The sequence below is a fragment of the Clupea harengus genome, chromosome 7, assembly GCF_900700415.2.
Source record: "Clupea harengus chromosome 7, Ch_v2.0.2, whole genome shotgun sequence".
Taxonomy (NCBI): Eukaryota; Metazoa; Chordata; class Actinopteri; order Clupeiformes; family Clupeidae; genus Clupea; species Clupea harengus.
Genome location: NC_045158.1, coordinates 11745728 through 11758171, shown reverse-complemented (window position 1 = coordinate 11758171; position 12444 = coordinate 11745728). Strand labels below are relative to the sequence as shown.

At 46.3% G+C, this 12444-nt stretch overlaps 1 protein-coding gene across 1 annotated transcript in view; it reads right to left on the bottom strand.

The window, feature by feature from the left end:
- The window catches only part of grid2 (glutamate receptor, ionotropic, delta 2), a 287411-nt gene that overhangs the window by 98019 nt on the left and 176948 nt on the right, over positions 1-12444 (bottom strand). Inside the window, exons 5-6 of the mRNA XM_012830589.3 lie at positions 6478-6531; positions 3996-4169 (exon numbers count right to left, since the gene is read on the bottom strand). Coding sequence (XP_012686043.2) covers positions 3996-4169; positions 6478-6531 — 228 coding nt within the window. The remainder of the gene's footprint in view (positions 1-3995; positions 4170-6477; positions 6532-12444) is intronic.

Here is a 12444-nt window from a genome sequence, read left to right as displayed (position 1 = left end):
TCTGCCCGATGCGCGGATATATACGCACATACTCACACACACATACATGCACACTAGTGATGCGTGTATGTGAGTGTGTGCGTATGTATGCGTGTCTCACATTCCACTGGTTCTGTGCTCATTCGCCCTCGACTAGCACTCGACAGTTAGCAACCGCTGTGACAAGGTGGAGAAACAGGAGGCCTATGATCACGATCATAAAGGGCTGAAATATTTTGACAGCTTGCACTGAGTGTGCACCCCTGGATTCTTTCTTTTCTTTCTTTTTTTCACACTGTAAATAACATGCCTCCACGCTGTTTGCACAAACCTCCGGCTCCCAAAAGAGCATGTAAGAAAAAACTACTCATGATGCTTTAACTAGCAATCATAAGGAACTGTTTCTTCTTGTGTTCTTCACTGAGGTTCATGCGGGAAAGAAAGAAAAGATAAAAAACTGATGGAGAACAGAAACCTGTCGACCCCAATCATTGGCACAGTTGTTCCTTTGACACATTTTTTATTTCAACAACGTGGTGTTTTCTTACCCCCTCCACCCCGTGCCGCGCCGCAGTGGTCGTGCCGTGGTGGTGGCGGCTGTGTAGGCGGGAGTGAAAGTTAATTCAGCGCTGATCGATCGCTCTGTGATTTAGCCGGAGTGTTGTCTCCATTTTAATGAGAATGTAATAAATAGAGTGGAGTGGCCATTAGGTTTCCCGTTGTTTATTAACCCGCAATGCTCTTGCGCGCCCAACACAATATTGAATGCCGCCACGCACGCACCGCACTGTCCTAACTGGGATGACAAACGACTGCCTGGCCCTCCCGACACGGGGCGCTTTATCTCCAGTGACGCTCATAAAGCCTCTGCATCTCGGCTTTGACACTTCGCAGGCTGGGGCTGTGTGTGTGTTTGGGGAGGGAGGGGGGGTTCTCTGTTCTCGCCCATGCAAAAATCCTGCATCAGAAGCAGTGTTTAATCACCATGTGTGTATGTGCTCGGTGACACCCTTACGGGTGAAAAGTCCAATCCACAAGTGCATGTGCTGTAAAGGTGATAATGCCTGAGCGTGTGAGTGGTGGTGGTGGTGACAGAGCCAGTTACCATGAGCAAAGTGGAAAGGGAACTAAATGCACTAAGGTGCAAGTGTAAAAGATAGCAAAAGCAAAACTACCTCGCAGCTAAGCAGAGGGAGTACATGCAAGTCGAGCTCTATTCCATTGGGTCACATCAAAGGATTACTTCTAAAAAGGTGTCAAGGGACGAGGAGAGACACTTTATACTGTATATATCCTGGCTGTACGACAGCTGAGGTGTTTGTATTCACAAACATGATAAACACACCAAAGCCCTAACTGCTCCACAGAGAGCCATTCACCGACAGAATAAAAGACTAGTGACCCAGAGAGGGATCCTGGACAGGGAATCCTCTTGACAACAGGGCAACAGCGCAATTTATTTCCTGGTGTTCAGTGTGTGTTTTTCTGTTCTCTTTTCTGCTTGGGAACAGCAAAACAAGCAAGCATATATATACAGACACAGTCTCTGCTCTGTCTGACTCTGTCTCTTCATCTACTCTGTACCACGGAGCCACTGATTCGACAGTGTGGGGGTTGATTTGCAGTTTTACTTCTCCCAGCAGTATCAAAGGACAGAGAGGAAGGACTTGGTCACTGGAGCGAATCATCCTCCAGTCAGAGGGGAGTGTGTGTATGTGTCTGTGTGGCATGGAACAGTGCTAGTGATGGGGGAACAGAAAGTAAGGGGTTAAACTCGACATTGCGGCTGATCATGGAAATCCACTGGGCAAGTCAACAGAGTGGTGCAACTAAGACTGCCTCCCTGGGGAAGACGAGTGATCAGTGGTCCTCCGGGAAACAGCGAGAAGGGGGATGAAGGGGGATGGAGACAGGAGGAAAAGAGAATGAGAAGAGGCAGAGGGAGACAGAGAGTTAAAGTGAGGGGATGGGGAGAGAGAGAAAGAGAGATAGAGGGGGGGTATAGAAAGTGGAGATACAGAAAAAGAGAAAGAGAGAGAGAGGGGGAGGGGTAGAGCAAGTGGAGAGAGGTATGGAGAAACAGAAAATAGATAGACAGAGAGAGAGAGAGAGGAGAGAAGGAGAGAAAGCGCGAGGGAAAGAGTGGTCAGGCTAGCTCAGATGATGCGCTCCATCGCTGTGTGAAATTGGGCTTCTTCTGGGCTCCTCTCCTGACCACTGAGCTGTTCTGCTTCCACACTGTCAAACAAGACTGGCCTAAATGCACCATTCACCCTGCCGCTAAACACAGACACCGCCCCCCTGGCACCAGACTAGAGGTAGCCGCATATCTGCCAGCACCAAATGCCACCCTTGTCCCCACACAACCAGGACCACCTGCTTTAATGGCACCATGCTCAAAAGCAGTCGTGTGTTTTGTGTAATATGCTTAATCATTAATGTTTATTTATTCACTACATCTCATCAATATGTTGCCCTAAGTCTTCTGAGGCTATGGTGTTCAGCCAATTAGAAAGACTTACGTGCTGCTTCATTGGCCTTGTTCCTTCTTACTACATAGTACTGTATTACCTTCAGCAAATTTAGCCAGACAACTTGTTTGTGTGCACAAAAGCAGAATGTCCTCACAAAATCACGGGCCCTTAGTCTCAGAATATGACATATTCCTTACAGCTTTCAATTCAAAGCAGTAAATTATGATATAATATGGCTTCGTTATAGGTAATTTATTTATTACTTTTCCATTAATTTAAAAAAAGTGCGCAATGTAATAGACCACATGAAATAGACATGACTACTGCAATGAATAGTATTAAAATGCTCTTTTCTAGACCCATTCATTTTCATGATGAAATGCAAATTGCACGGCACTGAAATCTCAATTCTAAAATCAAGACGCCCAGTCAGGAATAATAGTAAGTTACCAGCCCAAAGGTTCACCGACTTAAAAGGAAGCATTCTCCCTGTCCCAAATCAGTCTGACTAAAGAGAGGAACTAAAGAGAGAACGCATCCAGAGGTTCTTTTCACTGCATGGAAAATGGCACACCAATGGGGCTTCCCAAACCATGCTTCCTAATTTAGTGCGTGATGTGAATTATTGATTGAAATTCTGATAACTGATCACTCCCACAACAAACAAGAAATGTGTGTCGTTTTTATTCTGTGGGTATGTTTTAGTTGTTCGCTGCACTGCTTTATATCCTCCTCGCACCGTAAATGAAAACTGCATATTCTTGCAAAGTCACTGATGTGGAGAAAACAACAGCCCAGCGGCTTGCTCTCCTCTCAGCACTCAAGTTTATGTGTATTCCTGTAGAAAAGTGATTTTTTAATGTGTTTCCGACATACGCACTTGCCTGAGTGACATAAACAAATTAACAGGGAGATGTCAGATTTTTTTTTTAAGAATCTGCTCCTCTTCTGATGGCATTTCACATTACTTTTTACTCATTCCCCAGAGGGTACTATGGGTCTAGACGTTATTGCAGATGACGTCAAATTTGAATTAGATTGTCCATGTGTTTTCACTTTAGCTTCACTTCATCTTTTTTTCTTCTTGGGGTTCGTATTTAACATGCTTTACAATTACATCTTCACCCAGGGCAGAATCAAAATTATGAACTTTTGTTTGTGCCATGTTCACATTTCATTACATTCTGAGATGTGAAAAAGTACACATTAAACAACACACTCCTAGGCATGACCAATATCCCGTAAAAATGGAAAATAGGACAAATTAAACAAATTAAGAATTATAATTTAGGAGGAAGATATGTGTGTGTGTGTGTGTGTGTGTGTGTGTGTGTGTGTGTGTGTGTATGTGTGTGTGTGTGTGTGTGTGTGTGTGTGTGTGTGTAAAAATAAGTTTATTCTTCTTGGTTTATGTGGATGTATTTATGCACAGCATCTGTACAGTATGTACTGAATATAAATTATCTGTTGTGTCATTTGTGTGTGTGTGTGTGTGTGTGTGTGTGTGTGTGTGTGTGTGTGTGTGTGCGCTAGTATACGTACCTCCAGCGTCTGAGCCCTGGGGTCTTTGGGGTCGCACAGAGATGTGTTGATGCGGTGGTTGCCGCGCACGCAGCGCTGTGTGTTGTTCTGGGGCATAGGGAAGGTCTGCCGCACCAGGGTCAGGCGCCCAATGGACTTCATCACCAGCTCCTGCACCTCCAGGTCAGAGATCTCCTACAGTATCGGGCACATTCACACACACACACACACACTCACATTAGAGTTAGCCATTTAGGAGACACTGGTGTATGCTACACAAGCACTGTGAGTCGTATACAGTCTACAACGGCTCTATTGAAGGTTTAACCCCGTCAACCCTTTTTACATAGGCTATATATAGTTATGGCTATCATGCACACTGTGGGTATACATCTTCATTTTCAACAGTGTTGGTGTGTTTGAAGAGGGAGGCAGGTTCACACCCATGTACTCTTTTCATGTGAATTCACATACATTACTTAGAGAGACAGAGCGTACATGCACGCTCCCATAACCCACGTGGATTTACACGTGTGAACTAACACAGAGAACCACACACCCTTTTGTGTATGTGAGAGTATGCATATACACACAGACACGTGCACACACACACACACACACAAAAAAAATACATACACATGCAGAAACACATGAATTGTCATGACACCACTCATTCAATGGTAAAACAAATTGGTGTTTGTCATTTACTGTTTCATTATCCTTCCACCATTCACCATTTTAACATCACATATAAAGAACATGAGGCCTAATACTGCTGTCATGTGACTGGAAGGAAGGAGGGAGAGAGAGAGAGAGAGAGAGAGTGAGGGGGAGAGAGGGAGGGAGGGAGAAAGAGAGGGAGGGAGAGAAAGAGAGAGAGAGAGAGAGCGAGAGAGAGAGAGCGAGGGGGAGGGGGAGGGCAGAGTGAGAGAGTTGGGACATATGCATGTGCGCGTGCTTGGGTGTCCTTGTGCAACTTAGGTGGAATCATTGCTAATTTTAGCCGGCAGCCATCTTTTCCCACTCTGGCCTAGCGCTGGGAGGGGAGCGACTGACGAGATCAGATCGGACACGGGACGTCCCTGGCCAAGGTAGGCATTAAAAACAGCCAGGCCCACTGCACTTGGCAGCTCTCTCTCTCTTTCCCCCTCTTGCTCTCTCTCCCTGCCTCTCTCCCTCTCTCTCTCTCTCTCTCTCTCGCCCTCTCTCTCTCTCGCTCTCTACATTTAGGCTTTTCAGTTGTGACATGGGGATTGTCACTGACTGTCATCAACACATCATTCTCCTGACTCTGGTGGGCAAGGTCCATAAAACTGTGTCTCCCGCAAGTTCAGGGAGTAAGTGAGTCTCTTCACAATTTAATCCCAAATAATGTCCTGATTTGCCTGAAAATAGTTATCCACTGAGACATCAAGCAATTAACAATGACATGGACATTTGGCAGAGACACCAGATATAACAAAAGCAATTTCATAGTCATTTTTCAAAAAACCTAATTAGATCATGCAAAGAATACCAACTATAGTGGCACAATCAAGGACTTCCAAGAGTGAATTTTACTAAGTGACTCAACAGGAACGACTGCTTTAACCTTAAAATGAGTACACCCAGGCAACATTTACAGTTGACATCCGCCAAAGCCCTGACATTTTTTTGACAGACAAAATTAGAGTGACATTAATATCAGCCTTTGGGGCAAGCGCCTAATTTTGGGTTCCACTTCTGGGATTGTTTACACTCCTGTCAAGTTAGAGCCCCTTAAGTGACATCAGTACTTGGAGTCAGGATAATGTCAAGTGCCAATTTGTTTTTCTACCTGCGGAAAAGCGTCACACAAGTCATTATGTAATCAGGGCCAAATTCCTGGAGACAAATGTTTAGAGACATTTCGAAGCAATCTACATTTTCCAACATCTGAGCAAATACAAAAGAAAATGGCTTCTCTCCTTATGAACCCTTCGCGTTGAGCTTGAGAGCAGAGTAAAAGCACAAAAGCCCCCTTGTAATGCGATTGCTCATCGGAAGCTGAGTGGAAAGTATGGGAACAGACCTGTCATCCCCCATCACACCTGACATTCCGCCCCCCTGCAACCTGCCCTCCCTCCCCGTTTCTAATTTCCACAAGCGACTTTTTTATTTTCCACCGCAAATGCCAGAGACAGTCAGATTCCGTGAACAGGCATTGGCCGCATTGAGCCCTGAGGTGGGGGTGGGGAGGCACAGAATGACATCTCGCCTCTCCATTCCCTCACACATGCACACAGGTGATAGCTAATTAGAACTCCCATACGCTCACATACGACCAACTTCACTTAGGATCAGAATCATGCTATGGAGTCCTTTTTTTTTTCTCCGGTGGAAATATTGAATTGTCACTAGAAACCTAAGCCGTCGTTCTCTTTATGCCATGAGTAAAAGTAACAGGGTGAAGTGATTCCAATCGGCCTAATGCATTGGGGCACTTTCATCTCCGCTCTTCGCCAAGGTCTTTCGGAATACCAACCTCATTGATGATGATCCAGTGGCAGTCAAATGCAACCAGGTTAGTCTCCACAACCTGGGGGAGAGAGAGAGAGAGAGAGAGAGAGATACAGACAGATAGAGAGATAGACAAAGAAAGGGCACAAAAGGAAAAAGAGAAGGAAACACATTTAATTTGATGAATCAATATGCGCAGTGAGTATTAAATAAACATTTAGATATGCCAAAAAGCCCCTTATGTCTCTACACAGTGATGCCCAGAAACATGGGCCTCTCCCACATTCATGCACAGCACCTTTTTTTCCTGTTCTGTTCTTTTCTTTCGGTGAGTACATATGTAGGCAGGCCTAACCGCCGGCGCGCTGCTGTTACTCCTGCTCACTGTGCCGGCACTGTATTTCATTAGGCGTAATTGTGTAGGTGACTACAGCGGGCGTCATAAAACACTCGGGTCATAAACAAACGCAACAGCTGGAGAGTATGACGGCGCTGCGCTAATAGTGTTTTAATCTTCCACAAAGAGCCAATAAAACTTAATAATTACATCGCAGACAAGTCGCATAAAGCACCCTGTCACTCGGAACATGGCTGGGAGAGTTTGATTGAAGAAACAATGGAAGAAGGGAAGGAGAGAAAGGTGGTTGTGGGGGTTGGGGTAGGTTGGGGCTGTTGAAGTAGTTACTCTCTCTTTGTTTCTCCTCTCATCTTTCTCTTTCCTTCCCTCTCTCCTCTTGCCTTTCCTATTCTCCTTCCTGGCTTTGTGCATGTTAAAAAAAAACAGTTTTGCCCATGTGAGTGGACACATTCAGTCTGGGCCCGACACAGCCAGTGAACCAATCACGCGATTACTTGTTTCCATGATCTTTTGCTTCTCCGTGATGAATACGGTGGTGTTCAGTTGACACGGATGCATTGCGTTGCGTTGCGTTATGCATAGCGAGTGAGCAGCGCTATCGCTCACAGCTGCGTGGGTGGGATGGGAGAAGGGAACGCTATCAACACCGCAAGGACAAATGGGGTGACACTTTGACGACGGGCGTTCACGGAGGACCATAGATGAGAGGGGGGGAGGGTACAAGGACACACACATACACACACACACACACACACACACACACACACTATCCAATGACCGTGTAACGTAACTCCTGCCCCCGTTTGCTCTCACCACAGTGTCCAAGGGCAGATGTTCCTGCTTAATTAGCGAAAGGGCCAAATTCTATCAGAAGACTCTGGGCTCTGGGGCTTTTGGGGCTGCCAAGTGAAAAGAGGAGTTCAAGGTTGTTAGCACAGAGTTGTTGACTAGAACACAAGCCTCCTAAAATATATTCAGGGAGGAAAGGGGGAGAGGGTATAAAAAATAAAGTAACTGTGAAAGAAAAAGAAAAAAATCCTCCCTCCTAAGCACTCCCCCAATGGCAGCACCGGCCAGGGATGTGAGTTCTTTTGTGAATCCCAGATTAAAGTTTTGCTGCAAATGTGTGCTGTCCATGGCCAAGGAGAAAAGTATTGATTCTGGCAGCTGACTCAGAGCTGACACACAGACACTCCCAGTGCTTAGGCTCCGAGCTGCGTGCGGGATCCAGAAAAACGGGCAGGATGAGGATGTGGTAAACAACTTTGGCGCAGCAAAGGCCAAAGCCAGCCGTGTTTGCCATTACCTCGGAACAGAATCTGGTGTTTTTATTTTTCAAATCAACTTCCATTCCTGTTCTAACATTACATTACTAAACAAATGCTTTTTTTTCTTTCTCCAGATTTGATATTTTTTTCTTGCAAAACTCGAGCTTAAGACCAGGGTGTGATTAGAATCGTTATTTATATTTTTTTTGCAGTTTTATGATTTTTTTTCCTGCTATTTTTATCTGCTATTGCCGGAGGAGACTGGAACTTAAGTGCAGAGCTTTGGTAGGCGGGCACGTCCTCAGCCTGACAGACAGGGGGGCTCCAGGTGAGGCCTTTATGCTTGGCAGATCAAAGCACACCCACAACCCCGCTCCTCCGCTTCCTCGTGCCCCGTCATGTCACCTGTAAATCTGCTGTCCTCTGACGATTTACGGGGGCGTGGGAATTGAGATCTCGACTGACATTCCCCTCTTCTCCCCCTTCCCTCCTCTCTCTTTCTCCCCAACCCGCATCCATTACGGGTCATTAGAGAGATACAGAGAAAAGATTGAGACAATGGGTTCTGTCAGGAAGTTCAACTTTGTTGGAGGGTGTTGGACGTGGGAGTATACTCAGTAAGTACAGGGTTTTTTGGACAGAAATAATTGTACTTAACGCTTGATTTAAAAATACAATAAAATCAACATGAGTGGTTCTGATTGCTAGCTGTTATTTTTAATATTGCATATTAAGTGGTTGGAGTCCACCTCCACCGTATGCCTGACGTATTGGAAGGGAAGCGTGTTTCTTTGGAGATCTGGAAAAAAAACACCATAGAGGATCCCTGTAGTCACGTTTCAAAACAGGAGAAGGTGTTGAAATTACATGGTGATGGTGATGTCCTTTAGTGTGATGCAGCCTGTCAATGATGACTGTTATTATCCCGCATGTTCCACCTCTCTGATCCCCCGGCACCGAGGAGAGGAGCGTGAGCATAATGATTATACCGCTGAAGATGGGGATGATCAAAATGGAATGGGCTCTGTGACACGGGCCGCTTGGGTTTTCTCTCCAGTGGCCTGGCTCCCAGTTCAAAGCCTCCCGCTCTAGCTTTCTCTCTCTCATGCTCTCTCTCTCTCTCTCTCTCTCTCTCTCTCTCTCTCTCTCTCTCTCTCTCATGCTCTCTCTCTCTCTCTCTCTCTCTCTCTGCACACTTAGCGCTGGCAAGCACACACATGCCTTGTTTTTTTTTGTCCATCAAACAGTGAGGTGGTCCAATTAAAGTGACTCATAATGAAAAGCCAGCGACAAAACAACCGAGGGGCCACGGCCATGCTGGAGTGCGTGTGCGGTGCGTGTGGCTTTGAGTCATCTCATGTGGATAATTTTTTTTTTGCCAAAAATAAGCCCTCCCAAAAAGGTTACGTCCTCAGGAAATGGCTTCTTCGGTCGAGGAGAGAATTATTTCGTCAGAAAGGTGTTCCGTAGCAGCAGTCTCCAAGTTTGAAAAATTAAATAAAACGCAAACTGTTGAGAAGCGCAGAACTAGACAATGAACAATCCGACTCCATGACAGTGTTCACGTACCATGGAGTGGCAAACCTGACAGAGAAACTCACACAACTACTCCTTGAACTCACTCGTGAGAAACCATCCGTGTCCCTTCATCTCCTTCTCTGGAGACACTGGGAGAGGTAATGTTTTTTTGTATAGAGCGGGAACATGCCTCTACGGCACGTTATGTATTTAGCTCACACTTGTTCGAGCGTGAGCACTTTAATACATCATAACTGCCGGGTGTCACATTTGCCATTTTGGTTTAATGTCAGCCACCTCACTCACGGTGCACCCTCCATCATGTTTAATTCATCCTCTCTGTGTGTGGGACTGTCAGGAGACGGACCGTCACACACACCGTTTGAGCACTTCCTCTCTGCACGCTGCGATAAACACACAAGATGTATCATGCACTCCTGTTGGGTGTCGTGGTGCAGTGTCTCCTATAGCAGCCCCTCAGTTAGCACACAGTAACTAACACACATATACACATGTAATTCACATGCACACACACACACACACACACACACACACACACACACACACACACACACACACACACACACACACACACACACACACACACACACACACACACACACACAGACACACAGACACACAGACACACAGACACAGAAGTGTAATTCACATGCACACTTTTGGTACCACAGTTTGGAAACCTTTCAACCAAACTCCACTGTTACAAACAGTAACTCCTGCAGTCAGTACCCTTTCATCTACCAGTGGTGGACGTTTAGCGGACCACTGCAGTGCCGTCTCCTGTGTGCCAGCCATCCCCATGGAAACCTCTTCAGCTGTGTCTTTAATCTGAGGGGCAGTGGAGTGCATGAGAGGAGACGTGCCCAATCACATCATCTCACCGTCCCCGAGCCTAGACCTGACGGAGCAGCCATGCCACCAGCTACACACAGAAGGACGTTTATATCTGTGTGCGTCCGTGTGTGTATGTGTATGTGTGTTTATTGTTACTGTAGCTTTATGCTGTTTGTCTGTATGCATCTAAGAATAACACTTACTATTTGTACTGTATGTGTTGTGTATGCTGTTCTGTTTGTATCTATGCGTGTGTGTTTATGTTATCTTGTATGTGGTAAACGTATGCTTATGTGATATAATATGAGTGTGCATGCTTCCTGTGGGTCGGTACCTTCTCTGTATGTGTGCCTGTATTTGTGTGCGTGCAGGTGTGAGTACAGGCCTCCTGGCTGACTGACACTCGTGCCCATGTTCTTCACGGGCACAGGGGTTTATGCGGCATGCATCGTAATTCTACATCATAATTACCCTCAAAGTGCCAGTCTAATTGGGCCAATATAGCGGCTGTAATGCGTCACTGATTTACCGGCGCCATAAAGACAGTGGGAGCAGCTCAGCGCCCCCAAGGGCAAGCACAAGCACAAGCACAAGCACAAGCTCAAGCAAGCAGAACAGCCCTGCTCTCGTGCTGCTCTGGACCCAAACCCATGTTCCAGGCATGTATTGATCTCTCGTCTTTCGACAGAAGGACGTGACAAAGTCACTCACGTTGTTCAAGTCATGTAGCTGACACAGCAGATCTGTCTTGCCACTGGTCAGTTCCCCTTGGCCTTTGCCGTGATCTCCACCCCCCCCCCCCCCCCCCCTTCTGCACGCTTCCATACAGCATGGAGCATAAGAGCATAATTACAGGAGATTTGTACAGAGCTGCCCCCGAGGCAAGTCTTGGTGATGGGGGAAGGCCAGAGGCAGCGGCGGAAACCACTGGGGTATTGGCCGTTTGATCTGCACAAGGAAATCCCTCTCATCTATCACTGCAATGCTTGTGGTGGTGATGATTGTCGTTCCCTATTAGGTCTGACAACAAACAACAGGCTGGATTTCAGAATGCTGACAAACAAAAAAAAGAGTCTGCTCCTCTTTGATCAACAATTAAAACATCGACAGAGATTTTTCCAGTTCCAGTTCTTTCTCTGTTCTTTTGGCCGGATTTCACAGCCTTTTGGTGCATTTGTGCCCACCGGCAACACTCCTTCCAAAGTCCAGCCCCTTCCCTGCTATCCAGCAGCGCCTTCTCAATATCTGGGAGTCCCTACTGCACTGAATTAAAAGGCTGACCTCTGCTCCATTGTGTCAGCTCCTCTCTACTGTGAAATTGGCTTTAGTGGGCATGAAGCTGACCTTCGGCTGGGCTAAGACATCTTCAAGACGTGTACCATAACACTTACGCTGCTTTATGCTGCTCAGCCTTCCCGTTCATTAGCGGCACTAAGCGCACTGCCACGGCCATGCACTTACGGAAACATATGGCGTAGTTTGCTTATTTACCATAATGCTCAGTGCTCTACTGGACAGTGCTGACTTGTCAACCCTGGCTTTTGTCCCTAGACCAAACTGGTTTGTTTAACATTACGTTTAACATTACGAGTGAGGATAAGGGTGCTCTTTGTTAGCACAGCCCTTGAACTACGGGGAATAGTGAGACATTCTACACATCATGGGTGCAGCAAGAGTGTGGACCTTTTCCACCTGCTCTGCCATGTGACACAGTGTCAACCCGTATCTCTACTGCATAGGCAGACGAGATATAATTCTTGCATGCTCGAACTGGTAACCACTGGCTGAGTTCTTCTCTTACAGACACTATCAGATGTCTTACTGAGAGTTCCACTGTCTTCCTCTATGCTACACGTTGCAGGTTATCAGACAAAAAAAAAACAGCTTTCAAACTCTGCATCATCCTCTAACCCTAACCCAGGAGCGTGACGAAGCTTCTTCTTGCTGTCGTATCTCTGCCAGCATTGTCAACCCCAGGGGCTGCGCGGCGATG